This window comes from Ovis aries, chromosome 2 (assembly GCF_016772045.2).
Source record: "Ovis aries strain OAR_USU_Benz2616 breed Rambouillet chromosome 2, ARS-UI_Ramb_v3.0, whole genome shotgun sequence".
In the NCBI taxonomy this organism is placed as follows: Eukaryota; Metazoa; Chordata; class Mammalia; order Artiodactyla; family Bovidae; genus Ovis; species Ovis aries.
In genome coordinates, this window is record NC_056055.1 from 157738382 (window position 1) to 157753389 (window position 15008).

The following is a 15008-nucleotide window of genomic DNA, read 5'->3' on the forward strand; positions in this document are numbered from 1 at the left end:
TTTCTGCTAAAAAATAATTAAGGGAAAGAGGAGTAGATAGAAAAATGCAATTACAGCAGTGTCCCAAAAGACATAGGTATATCACTGGTTTATATGTAGCAATATACCAGTGCAAATGTTTTGCCTAGATTTCGAAGATGAAATTGTCCTGTTAATGTCAGATTAGACTGGATGCCTTAATAATTATCAATGACATAAAGAGAGTCAAATATATAAGTGACTCTGATATTGATCAGACATCAAGATAGTGAACCAAAATGCTACTCAACTGAATTTGGACATAAATGATCTGGTACAGATCAGTGCCTCCATTTTTGCAGGGCTCATTTTGAAATCTCTGGATAAAATCTAGGAAGGGTACTTAGGAACCCACCAAGACCTCACATGTAGCAAGAATAGGATGGACATATCAAATCCACTATAACTGAAAGCCAATGTAATTGAATGATGTCATTACAGAGTTTACATGTATACAAAACTTGTCATTTTGTGTTTCCTCCCTATTAAATACTCAGGGTTAAACAGACTCTGAAAAAGATGTCTTGATTTACTTGGTTTTCTTTCAACTTACTGATAGTATCTCAGATTCATGTCTTCTTCTATCAGGTTTTACAGCGGTTGATTAAATCTAGAGGAAAGTCTCAAAGTAAACACTTAAATGTTCAACTGGTAGCAGCTGATAAACTTGCACAGTGCCCCCCTGTAAGTACAATCATCTTTTTTGGTCTTAATCATTCTTGACTAGTTAGAAGAGGCTGGTGGGTTTTTATCATATTGGCATTGTCATTTTTATTCTAGAATGGTCATGATAATGGTATGTTGTCATAAACCTAAAGGATTTCTTGGAACAAACTGTTGTCACTTTGGCTACCCAGACATGCAAAGCTCGGTTATGTCTGCCACGTAATAAGAAATGAACTTAAGTGTCTGGGGTCCAATGTCCTTACTGCCACCTTGATTGCCTTGCAGACACTCAGCAAACTACTTAATGCAGTCATGTGGATGCTTTTATGAAAAGAAAACAACAAATAAAACACACCGATTTGACTTTAACTTTTCTGCTAGAAAGTTCTGATAGGCATAAAAGATTATGACACCGAAAACTGAGAATTTATTAGAACTAGAAGAGCCCTGTGGTTACTGCAGATGAAAAGGTCAAGGCTAAGTAAGGTGAAAAACTGTATTATAACAATTTTTCTTCTAATGCCACTGCCAGAGAACAGCTGCTGAGTTCAAAGCCGAGCAAACAGTGAGGAAGTGGGAGGTTGGGGGATGGTAACTGTGCCATGTGGGTCACCAGTGTCTACACCTGCTCAGCTGACTTACTATTTCTGTGCCTATGTTTCTCTAAAGGAAATAAGTGTTTGTCTACTGATTTAATTCACTAGGTTTTGTTATATACTTATGTAAGGATTGTTCATGATCTGTGGAGTCATAAAATCTAATTCAGATGTTTAGAGAAGCAACAGTGTAGCTGTTAAAAATATAGACTCTGAAGCTGACTGCCTGGGTTCAAATCTACCCAAGTCTATCACATCCCTAGTTATCTCATCTTGAGCAGATATCTGGTTGGATTGATATAAAGGCTCAGTGAGTGAATGTATAGTAAAGCTCTTAGAACAGTACCTTGCACGTAATAAGCAGCATCTAAATGTTTCTGTTATAATTTCTGGATGTACTTTGTACTGTGATGTGCCGACCTGTCAGACTCTGTGAGGATCTGTGCCTGTCAGTTTCACTGTTATGTCTCAAGTTCCTATCATAGTAGACCCACAATAAATATTGAATGAATGAAATGATGTAGAGGCAATAAGACTACAGGGTAAGAATCAGGATATACAGGCAGCACATTGGACGCTTACAATGGGCCAGACACTGTGCTAGATGCCTTACCTAGATTATCTCTAACCCTCACAATTAGTAAATTAAGCAGTATCATCCCCATCATATAGTTGAGTCAACTGAAGACAGACAGGTTAAGTGATTTCCCTAAGGTACACAGCAAATTAAGGTTAGATTTAGATCTTCCTGGCACCCAAGCCAGTTTCCTTCCGTCACAATCCAACCCACCTGTTCACACACCCAAACATGGTTACCTGCCTGCAGATGATTTTGATAGGTCAGAGTCTGGAATGCTATATAAAGAAGTCCAACTTCACATTGCTGACTACTGAAGTTCTCTCACACATGGAATCCATGCTTAAAGTACTGAGCAGATATAGAAGTGTATTACTCAGTCCCTGTAATACATCCCACGTGGAGGAAGCAAACCTTTAACTGAGAAGCTACCAAAAGACAGGAACTATGCTATTGTTTTAAATTTTTAGAACAGTTTTCTAGGGGTAGTTATATCAGTTGGGTTTTCTGAGAAGCAGACACTTAAGTGAATTCAAAGTCCAGATTTATTAGGGAAAATGCCTATGAGAGTGAAAAACCTGGCTTAAAAGTCGACATTCAAAAAACTAAGATCATGGCATCTGGTCCCACCACTTCATGGCAAATAGAAGAGAAAAAAGTAGAAACAGTGGCAGATTTTATCTTCTTGGGCTATAAAGCCACTGCAGACAGTTCAGTTCAGTTTAGTTCAGTCGCTCAGTCTTGCCCGACTCTTTGCAACCCCATGAACCACAGCACATCAGGCCTCCCAGTCCATCACCAACTCCCGAAGTCCACCCAAACCCATCTCCATTGAGTCGGTGATGCCATTCAACCATCTCATCCTCTGTCATCCCCTTCTCCTGCCCTCAGTCTTTCTCAGCATCAGGGTCTTTTCAAATGTGTCAGCTCTTCACATCAGGTGGCCAAAGGATTGGAGTTTCAGCTTCAGCATCAGTCCTTCGAATGAATATTCAGGACTGATCTCCTTTAGAATGAACTTGTTGGATCTCTTTGCAGTGCAAGGGACTCTCAAGAGTCTTCTCCAACACCACAGTTCAAAAGCATCAGTTCTTCGGCACTCAGCTTTCTTTATAGTCCAACTCTCACATCCATACATGACTGCTGGAAAAATCATAGTCTTGACTAGATGGACCTTTGTTGACAAAGTCATGTCTCTGCTTTTTAATATGCTATCTAGGTTGGTCATAACTTGCCTTCCAAGGAATAAGTGTCTTTTAATTTCATGGCTGCAGTCACCATCTGCAGTGATTTTGAGCCCCCCAAAATAAAGTCAGCCACTGTTTCCACTGTTTCCCCATCTATTTGCCATGAAGTGATGGGACCAGATGCCATGATCTTAGTTTTCTGAATGTTGAGCCTTAAGCCAACTTTTTCTACTCTCCTCTTTCACTTTCATCAAGAGGCTCTTTAGTTCCTCTTCACTTTCTGCCATAAGGGTGGTGTCATCTGCATATCTGAGGTTATTGATATTTCTTCTGGCAATCTTGATTCCAGCTTGTGCTTCCTCTTCGGAACCAGTCTGTTGTTCCATGTTCAGTTCTAACCTGACCTGCATACAGGTTTCTCAAGAGGCAGGTCAGGTGGTCTGGTACTCCCATCTCTTTCAAAATTTTCTACAGTTTATTGTGATCCACACAGTCAAAGGCTTTGGCCTAGGCAATAAAGCAGAAATAGACAGTGATTGTAGCCAAAAAATTAAAAGATGATCTTTGGAAGGAAAGCTATGATGAACCTAGACAGTGTATTAAAAAGCAGAGACATCACTTTCACTATGAACCACAAAGGTCCATATAGTCAAAGCTATGGTTTTCCAGTAGTCAGGTACAGATGTGAGAGTTGGACCATAAAGAAGGCTGAGAGCCAAAGAACTGATGCTTTTGAATTGTGGTTCTGGAGAAGGCTCTTGAGAGTTCCTTGAACTGCAAGGAGATCAAGCCAGTCAATCCTAAAGGAAGTCAGTCCTGAATATTCACTGGGTCTGATGCTGAAACGGAAACTCCAATACTTTGGCCACCTGATGTGAAGAGCCAACTCACTGGAAAAGACCCTGATGCTGGGAAAGATTGAGAGCTGGAGGAGAAGGGAGCGACAGAGGATGAGATAGGCTCACCAAATCAATGGACGTGAGTTTGAACAAACTCAGAGAGATAGTGAAGGACAGGGAAGCCTGGTGTGCTGCAATCCATGCAGTTGCAAAGATTTGGACATGAATGAGCAACTGAACAACAACAACAACAAATATCTATGAGAATAAAAGGGAGGAGAACAGAAGCAGAGCTGGAAGGAGAGCCTCTAGATTTGATGCAGTTCTGACTCAGTGAAAGGAAAGGAGGAAGGAAAAAGTGGGGAGGAAGAACCTCAGACTGTACTGGAGGCTTGAGAAAGTCACCCCCTAGGAGCTGGGGATTCCCAGAGTACTAGAGGATCCTCTGGAGAAGGCGATGGCACCCCACTCCAGTAGTCTTGCCTGGAAAATCCCATGGATGGAGGAGCCTGGAAGGCTGCAGTCCATGGGGTCGCTAAGAGTCAGATACGACTGAGCGACTTCACTTTGCACTTTTCACTTTCATGCACTGTAGAAAGAAATGGCAACCCACTCCAGTGTTCTTGCCTGGAGAATCCCAGGGACGACGGAGCCTGGTGGGCTGCCGTCTATGGGGTCACACAGAGTCGGACATGACTGAAGCGACTTAGCAGCAGAGGATCCTCATTCTGGGCAGAAATGTTCTGGCTCTAGTCCCCATACTCAGGCAGTGTCTAGAAGCAGCCCAGTGAAAGCACGGGCTTGAGTACCTGGTGGATCCTAACGGCACAGCAACACAAGGCTATCTGCTGACTGCTCTCATCACATCAGGTCCTCACTCCAGGGGAATGGGGGGCATATACCTCTGTGACACCAGAGTAGATAACACTGTTCTTAGTTCCTCCAGGAGAAAGCTAAGTTCCCATTAAGAAATTTATTGAAAGTAACAATTAGTTGTGCTCCAATATAAATAAAAAAATAAGTGAGCCCTAAGACTCAACCCTGGGTATGTCTGACTCCAAAGCTCTGTCCACTGTACTGCTCCACTAGGACACAGCTGTGTCATGTGGGTGGATTTCTGGCCCCCAAGTTCACTGTGCGAGAAACAGCACTTGGGCAGGCAGGATGCTTAGCCACGCTTGCAGCTGCCTTTACCCTGACCAAGAGCAGAACAAGGACCCCCACATGGTAAGGGTGGGGTTGGCAAGAAAGTTGAGAGAATGAGGGGAGGAGCTCCAATTCAGAGAACCAATTCACTGACCAAATCCACGTGGTCCTTAAGAATGGATGCTGTGGGACTTACCCGGTAGTCGAGTGGTTAAGCTTCTGAGCTTGTGATGCAGGTGGCTCGGGTTCAATCCCTTGTCAGGGAGCTAGATCCCACATGCCTTAACTAAGAGTTTGTATGCCTCAACCAAGATCCTGCATTTCACAACCAAGACCCGCTGTAGACAAATAAATATCTTAAAAAAGAAAAAGAATGGCTGTTGTGTTGCATCAGACCTTATTGGGAACAGGGAGTCTTTGGCAAGGCAGGGAGACACAAAGCCCCTCCTCTCTGGGGCATTGGCAAGAGAGCTCCCTTCTCTATCAGTATCTTCCCCCACCCCTTATTGCTATTAAAGGAACTTCCTCTTTGCTTTTGTTGTATCTAAAAGCATCCCCACCTTCTTTTGTTTCCAGAGGCATTTAGCACAAAATGTTTCCAACGGGTTTAGGCTTTAAGAACACAAAATCCAGAAGGGGAAATGGAGAGCAGGCAATTTCCTGTAACAAACACCCCTTTCCTCAGCAGACAAGGAAGCACAGACCCTGCCACCTGCTTGAATGGTGGAAAATGAAGAGGGAAGAGTACAAAAGGAAAGATACCAAGTAAATATCTCAGCTCTCACTGACCTTGTCTGAGTTCACGCTGTGAGAACGGCACTGCTTCCAGGAGGTCCCAGACGTGTGGCTAAGATCTGTAGACTTTGAGGAGCAGACCTGGGTGGACTTGAGAGCAGCTGGGCCTGTCTGATCTCATTTGGCACAGTGATCAAACTTACCCAAAAGGAGGAAGGTGTTCCACAGTGGCTGTCTAAGTAGAGAGCGTGTCTCCAATTGCATTGGAGGTAGGGGTGGGAGTGGAGTGGGACCTGGGACCTGATGTCAGGTGTTATGGAAGAAGTCTCCTCTGGTGAAGACCAAAGGCTGTGGCCTCTGACATCCCTTCCTTACTTTGACACTCTGATTCTACCTAGAGTTTGGATGTGATCAGCGTAGACATATTATGGAGATCATGAGGGTTGTAGAGCCCAGGGAAGAGAAGAGTATAAAATTAAACAGAAGATATATCAAGTCAAGTAACATGCCTATTGTTTCAAAACATCGTTAAGACGTTTCAGAGAACAACATGTGTGCACCTCTGAGTACATGGTATCCATGCCTCTATAAGGTTAAATCTGACAAATTCGAAGATTTATTCATCTTAATTCTGTGTAGCTCACTGTCAACTTAAAAAATATTCACAACCTAAAAGTTGAGGGTTATGTTTTATTTGGCGGGAATTTTTAGGACTATAAGCCCGAGAGACAGCATCTCAAGTAACCCTGAGAGAACTGCTCTGAGGAGGTGAGAGAGGAGACAGGTTAAATAGAAGTTTTGCAACAAAGGGTAGGTAGTCTTCATGTCAAAAGATTATTGTTAATGAAAAAAAAAAAAAAAACCCAGAAATCTCAAGTTAAGGAATTTAGCGCTTTTATATGAATGGGAACGTGCAAGAGTCTGGGCTCACTGAAGTCATTCCTTTCATGTGCATCTCAGCTATCTGGGGCCAGTGCGCTGTGTTTTTCTTACATCTTGAGCTCCCCTGGGGCTCTTTGTAGGGAGGGGCTGCAGTCTGTGACTGGTATTCTTTTCCTTCCTAAAGTGCCTTTAACACTCACCAGCTCACATTCAGTTCAGTTCAGTTCAGTCGCTCAGTGGTGTCTGACTCTGTGACCCCATGAATCACAGCACGCCAGGCCTCCCTGTCCATCACCAACTCCCAGAGTTCACTCAAACTCATGTCCATCGAGTCGGTGATGCCATCCAGCCATCTCATCCTTGGTCGTCCCCTTCTCCTCCTGCCCCCAATCCTTCCGAGCATCAGGGTCTTTTCCAATGAGTCAACTCTTTGCATGAGGTGGCCAAAGTACTGGAGTTTCAGCTTTAGCATCAGTCCTTCCAATGAACACCCAGGACTGATCTCCTTTAGGATGGACTGGTTGGATCTCCTTGCAGTCCAAGGGACTCTCAAGAGTCTTTTCCAACACCACAGTTCAAAAGCATCAATTCTTTGGCACTCAGCTTTCTTCATAGTCCAACTTTCGCATCCATACATGACCACTGGAAAAACCATAGCCTTAACTAGACGGATCTTTGTTGGCAAAGTAATGTCTCTGCTTTTTAATATGCTATCTAGGTTAGTTATAACTTTCCTTCCAAGGAGAAAGCGTCTTTTAATTTCATGGCTGCAGTCACCATCCACAGTGATTTTGGAGCCCCCAAAAATAAAGTCTGACACTGTTTCCCCACCTATTCGCCATGAAGTGATGGGACCAGATGCCATGATCTTCGTTTTCTGAATGTTGAGCTTTAAGCCAACTTTTTCCACTCTCCTGTTTTACTTTCATCAAGAGGCTCTTTAGTTCCTCTTCACTTTTTGCCATAAGCGTGGTGTCATCTGCAAGTGTACACACTGCTATATTCAAAATGGCTAAACAACAAGGACCTATTGTATAGCACATGGAACTCTACTCAATGTTATGTGCCAGCCTGGATGGAAGGGGTTTTGAAGAAGAATGGATACATGTATATGTATGACTAAGTCCCTTTGCTGTTTACCTTTAACTATCATAACAAGAGTCTTGGAGAAGACTCTTGAGAGTCCCTTGGACTCAAGGAAATCAAACCAGTAAATCCTAAAGGAAATCAATCCTGAATATTCATCGGAAGGACTGATGCTGAAGCTCCAATACTTTGGCCACCTGATGGGAAGAGCCAACTCAATGGACAAGACCTTGATGCTGGGAAAGACTGAAGGCAGGAGGAGAAAGGGATGACAGAGGATGAGATGGTTGGAAGGCATCACCAACTCAATGGACATGAGTTTGAGCAAGCTTTGAGAGATGGTGAAGGACAGGGAAGCCTGGCATGCTGCAGTCCATGGGTCGCAAAGGGTTGGACACAACTGAGCAACTGAACAACAACAATAACAATCACAATATTATTAATCGGCTATACCCCAATACAGAATAAAAATTTTAAAGTTTGAAAAAAAGAAAGAACAGTTTAGATCAGGGTTGCTCCACATTCTGTGTTGGATAACTTTTGTTACAGGGACCTGTCCTATGCATTGTAGGATGTTCAGCATCATCCCTGGCCAGTAACAACTACTGAGTTGTGGCAACTGAAAATATCTTCATATGTAGGGAAAGCCATCACTTCCTGTTGAGTAACACTGGTTTAGAGGAATATATACACAAGTTTTGGTTAATGATGTTATAAGAAGTCTCAGTATGTGATTCCTTGAGATGCATTTCAGGTGAACTAAACTTGTTCCTTTTGAATTTGATCTTTTTATAGAATGTGTTTGTTAACATTTATCTCTAATAATTACTAGAGAAAAATAACTTGTCTTATTAATATTGATATATTTTAGCTGCTGAGAGGGTTGGTAGTTGAGTAGTTGTGTGAGTACAACATATTACATCTGAAATAACTGGAACCAAGAGAAGATAGTGGACTTCAATGCAGATAATACTGTGAGCGGCCTTACGATATGTCCTCATGTCAGGAATCTCCAACATCCTGATGCACTGGGAAGGCAGCTTTGCCCTGTTGTTATTTCAGCAGGATAAACACTTTCTTGTTTTATATAACTGGTTTGGTAACCTGGAATTCTAAACAAGTAGTCTGGATAAGCAACGTTACTTTGTATTTAATATTCTGTATACACTCTGTATTCACATCGTTAAACATGTTCATTTGGTATTGTTTGAATAGCATTTGTAATGCTAAGAAGGAACTGTATACTCATTTTGGAATTTTTGAGAAAATCTTCAGATTATAAAAACTGGTAAAATCTCAAAATGTATCTGCATTTTCCCTACTTCACTTCAAGACCGTAATTATCATTGTCATCCAAAGATGGGTGATCACTGTGTCATTTTAGTTCCTCTAGGAGAATTTGCAGCTTCCTTAATTGGCCACTGCATCTCCAATCTGAAAAGTCAGCAAATTGCACTAGCGGAGTCTCGCATTGCTAAGAAATTACAAGCAGCAGTCTTTAGAAAGGGAAGTCTAAAAAAGTACTGAAAAGATTAACTCTCTGTACTTAGAAAAATAAACTCAGGGACTGTTGAAGAAAAAAGGGACTTTGAAAAGCACCTGGTGTAGTATTTCCTGACGTGTGTTCTTCCCAGTATGGGTTCTATGCAGAGTCAATAGGTAGAAAGCACTTTGGTACCAAAAATGTTTGAGACAACATTTGTGTAAACATAGACTGTTCTCTTTACTGCAAAAGCTTTAATATGCTAATAGATAGTTTATAGCTCCATTAGGATAGTGTACCTTTCTTCTCCTGAATTTCGACTATAGAACCATTTCCCACAGAGCATCCTGTGGGTATAGTGTTTCATGGAACAATTCTAGGGGAAGACTGATCATTTAGCAAATGAGAGAACTGAGACCAAGAGAGATGAACTGACTTTCCAGAGGTCGTATATCTTTGCCAAGTCAGCATAAGATCTCTGTCTTCTCATCTGACAAGACTTTAGAGACTGAATGGCAACAGATAGGTTACTATATAGGTTACTATATATGATATAATATATAGCATATAAATATATCATTATATCATTAGATAATGATTATATAGTGATATATATATATATATTCTTGCAGAGAGAATCATGGGTTTCATGAGTGAGGCTTCTTCTAAGAATGGGATCAGTAAACATTTCCAGTAAAGTGCCAGGGAGTAAATATTTTAGGCTTGTGTACCATGTGGTCTTTACAAAACTACTCAACTCTGCCTTGGGGGCAGGAAAGTAGCCACACATTGTGAGTGTTCCAATCAAACTTTGTTTATAGAAGTACGAGGCAGGCCCAAGGTAGCCAGCCCATCAAAGTTGCCACCCTTGTTCTAGAACAAGGTTCTGGTTGTCTATTTCTGTGCAGTGAACTTCCCCAAAATTTAGTGACTTCAAATGACGACCACTTGGTGGTACAGAGCTGGTGACCGACCTCGTCCCTTTCCATCAAGAATATGAGCGTCTTACGTGGCAGCTCCCAGGGCTCCAAGAGCAAGTATTCCAACCCCTGAAACTTAGATATTGGGTTTACTGGCCCAGCATCACTTCCACGGTGTTCTGCTAGTCAAAGGAATCTAGAGGCTGCTCAGATTCAAGGAGACAGGACATAAACCCTACATCTCCATGCAGAGAGTGTTAAAGACCTTGTGGCCATTTTTGATCTGCCACAAACAGAAAGATGAGCTGGAAGGATGGGCTACTGAATACTTCTACTCTGGAAGGAGGACTTTCCTTCATTGCTTCCTCTAGATTCACAGAAGAAAAGGTGGGATGCAGACAGAAAAGGGTCTTGAGAGACGAGGACCCACAAGCCTGTTTCATATGTGTGTTTTTATACGACCAGCCTGAATTTCCATTTGGGTTATACACCTATATACTATAGTGCTGGATTTCATTTTGCTTGCACCAGATACCCTTTTCCTTTTCAGAGAAGTTGAAATAGTACATTTAAGAAGTGCAAAGTCCAATTTGCCCCAGTACTATGGTATTCAGTTACATAATGCATAGTGAGAAAAGCAGATAGGCAGACAATTGAATATATAAATGAAATGTAATCCTTTAGTCCTATTAGCTACAAGCTGGCTTGTGTTACCAAAAGCTGACCCTGGCTCTTTGAGCTCTGTAATTTTTCTGTACGTGTAAAATGATAATCATCACTCTTTCTGCAAGAGGGAAGCATGTCTCCTCCACAGAGACTTACAAACCTCCAACATTACAGTAGCCATGGTTGTTCTCATCTCTCATCCTTTATTTTCCATTGCTGAATGGACTCAGATTTACTCTATTAAACACAGGAACTCTGAAGTGAATGTTAGTACCCAGGATCCTATAACAGTAGTATTGCTATCACACCGCCCTATTCCAGTAATTTTATTTAAATTACTTAGAATCATGTGGATTCTTCTACCTGAAGTGCCAGCCGTGAAGGTGCATTCACTAGTACAGAGTCTCTGGATTCTGTACAAGTATAGAAAGTAATTCACAACATGACGTTTGAAAAAGTGACTAATCAATTTCAGATGTTACCAAAAGCTGACCCTGAAGAGGTGGCAAGAATACAGAAGAACTGTACAAAAAAGATCTTCATGACCCAGATAATCACGACGGTGTGATCACTCACCTAGAGCCAGACATCCTGGAATGTAAAGTCAAGTGGGCCTTAGGAAGCATCACTTGACCTTGTTTCCTTCATGAAACAAGGCCACACAGGATCTAGTTTCTCTCAGTCCCAAGGAGACTACTCTTGTTGCAGGAATTTCAGTCACCCAACTTAGACATGCCATCTTAGGGACAGTTCACTCCCTTCAGTTCAGTTCAGTTCAGTCGCTTAGTCGTGTCCAACTCTTTGCCACTGCATGAACTGCAGCACGCCCAGGCCTCCCTGTCCATCACCAACTCCCGGAGTTCACCCAAAACCATGTCCATCGAGTCGGTGATGCCATCCAGCCATCTCATCCTCTGTCATCCCCTCTTCTCCCTGCCCCCAATCCCTCCCAACATCAGAGTCTTTTCCAATGAGTCAACTCTTTGCATGAGGTGGCCAAAGTACTGGAGTTTCAGCTTCAGCATCAGTCCTTCCAGTGAACACCCAGGACTGATCTCCTTTAGAATGGACTGGTTGGATCTCCTTGCAGTCCAAGGGACTCTTAAGAGTCTTCTCCAACACCACAGTTCAAAAGCATCAATTCTTCGGCACTCAGCTTTCTTTATAGTCCAATTCTCACATCCATACCTGACCACTGGAAAAATCATAGCCTTAACTAGACAGACCTTTGTTGGCAAAGTAATGTCCCTGCTTTTTAATATGCTGTCTAGGTTGGTCATAACTTTCCTTCCAAGGAGTAAGTGTCTTAATTTCATGGCTGCAGTCACCATCTGCAGTGATTTTGGAGCCCCAAGAAAATAAAGTCTGACACTGTTTCCATGTTTCCAAGTCTATTTGCCATGAAGTGATGGGACCAGATGCCATGATCTTTGTTTTCTGAATGTTGAGCTTTAAGCCAACTTTTTCACTCTCCTCTTTCACTTTCATCAGGAGGCTTTTTAGTTCCTCTTCACTTTCTGCCATAAGGGTGTTGTCATCTGCATATCTGAGATTATTGATATTTCTCCCGGCAATCTTGATTCCAGCTTGTGCTTCTTCCAGCCCAGCGTTTCTCATGATGTACTCTGCATATAAGTTAAATAAGCAGGGTGACAATATACAGCCGTGACGTACTCCTTTTCCTATTTGGAACCAGTCTGTTTGTTGTTCCATGTCCAGTTCTAACTGTTGCTTCCTCACGTGCATAAAGGTTTCTCAAGAGGCAGGTCAGGTGGTCTGGTACTCCCATCTCTTTCAGAATTTTCCACAGTTTATTGTGATCCACACAGTCAAAGGCTTTGGCATAGTCAATAAAGCAGAAATAGATGTTTTTCTGGAACTCTCTTCTTTTTTCAATGATCCAGCAGATGTTGGCAGTTTGATCTCTGGTTCCTCTGCCTTTGGTAAAACCATCTTGAACATCTGGAATTTCACGGTTCATGTATTGCTGAAGTCTGGCTTGGAAAATTTTAAGCCTTACTTTACTAGTGTGTGAGATGAGTGCGATTGTGCGGTAGTTTGAGCATTCTTTGGCATTGCCTTTCTTTGGGATTGGAATGAAAACTGACCTTTTCCAGTCCTGTGGCCACTGCTGAGTTTTCCAAATTTGCTGGCAATTTGAGTGCAGCACTTTCACAGTGTCATCTTTCAGGATTTGAAATAGCTCAACTGGAATTTCATCACCTCCACTAGCTTCATTTGTAGTGATGCTTCCTAAGGCCCACTTGACTTCACATTCCAGGATGTCTGGCTCTAGGTGAGTGATCACACCATCATGATTATCTGGGTCATGAAGATCTTTTTTGTACAGTTCTTCTGTGTATTCTTGTCACCTCTTCTTAATATCATCTGCCTCTGTTAGGTCCCTACCATTTCTGTCCTTTATTGAGCCCATCTTTGCATGAAATGTTCCCTTGGTATCTCTAATTTTCTTGAAGAGATCTCTAGTCTTTCCGATTCTATTGTTTTCCTCTATTTCTTTGCATTGGTCACTGAGGAAGGCTTTCTTATCTCTCCTTGCTGTTCTTTGGGACTCTGCATTCAAATGGGTATATCTTTCCTTTTCTCCTTTGCTTTTCGCTTCCCTTCTTTTCACAACTACTTGTAAGGCCTCCCCAGACAGTCATTTTGCTTTTTTTTTGCATTTCTTTTTCTTGGGGATGGTCTTGATTCCTGTCTCCTTACAATGTCATGAACCTCCATCCATAGTTCATCAGGCATTCTGTCTATCAGATCTGGTCCCTTAAATCTATTTCTCACTTCCACTGTATAATCATAAGGGATTTGATTTAGGTCATACCTGAATGGTATAGTGGTTTTCCCTACTTTCTTCAATTTCAGTCTGAATTTGGCAATAAGGAGTTCATGATCTGAGCCACAGTCCGCTCCCAGTCTTGTTTTTGCTGACTGTATAGAGCTTCTCCATCTTTGGCTGCAAAGAATATAACCAATCTGATTTCAGTGTTGACCTGGTGATGTCCATGTGTAGAGTCTTCTCTTGTGTTGTTGGAAGAGGGTGTTTGCTATGACCAGTGCGTTCTTTTGGCAAAACTCTATTAGCCTTTGCCCTGTGTCATTTTGTACTCCAAGGCCAAATTTTCCTGTTACTCCAGATATCTCTTGACTTCCTACTTTTGTATTCCAGTCCCCTGTAATGAAAAGGATATCTTTTTTGGGTGTTAGTTCTAGAAGGTCTTGTAGGTCTTCATAGAACCGTTCAACTAGCTTCTTCAGCATTACTGGTCAGGGCATAGACTTGGATTACCGTGATATTGAACAGTTTCCCTTCAGTACTATGATTTAAAGTATTGGGTTAATATGGACTCAACAAAAACACCAGGTGCCTCTTCTGCAGACAGTAGCACTGATAAATGTTGTTAAAACTTTTGAAGATTAAGAATGGACAGGGTGGGGGGTAGGGGTTGGGAGGGAGTCTCAAGAGGGAATGGCTGTATATTGTATACCTATGGCTGATTCATATTGATATATTTCAGACACCAGCACAATATTGTAAAGCAATCATCCTCCAATAAAAATAAATACATTTGAAAAAGAAAAAAATGGACAGGATGGAGTTCCTTGGCAGTCTAGTTATTAGGAGTTAGAGTTTTTCACAATTGTGGCCTTGAATCTAATCCCTTGTCAGGGAACTAGGATCTGTATCAATAACATATGATACGCAGATGACACCACCCTTATGGCAGAAAGCGAAGAACTGAAGAGCCTCTTGATGAAAGTGAAAGAGGAGAGTGAAAAAGTTGGCTTAAAAGGCAGCATTCAAAACTCTAACATCATGGCATCTCGTCCCATCACTTCAAGGCAAATAGTTGGGGAAACAATGGAAACAGTGAGAGACTTTATTTTCTTGGGCTCCAGAATCACTGCAGACAGTGACTGCAGCCATGAAATTAAAAGACACTTTCTCCTTAAAAGAAAAGTTATGACCAACCTACACAGCATATTAAAAAGCAGAGACATTACTTTGCTGACAAAGGTCCATCTAGTCAAAGCTACGGTTTTTCCAGTAGTCATGTATGGATATGAGACTTGGAGTATAAAGAAAGCTGAGTGCCAAAGAATTGATGCTTTTGAACTGTGGTGTTGGAGAAGACTCTTGAGAATCCCTTGGACTGCAAGGAGATCAAACCAGTCAATCCTAGAGGAGATC

The 15008-nt window shown here is 41.9% G+C and overlaps 1 protein-coding gene across 5 annotated transcripts in view; it reads left to right on the plus strand.

The window, feature by feature from the left end:
- Positions 1–15008, plus strand: part of CACNB4 (calcium voltage-gated channel auxiliary subunit beta 4) — a 276636-nt gene that overhangs the window by 246074 nt on the left and 15554 nt on the right. For all 5 annotated transcript variants that reach the window (XM_042243867.2, XM_042243864.1, XM_042243865.1 and 2 more), the window contains one exon: positions 607–702. In XM_042243867.2, the coding sequence (XP_042099801.1) occupies positions 607–702 (96 nt within the window). The remainder of the gene's footprint in view (positions 1–606; positions 703–15008) is intronic.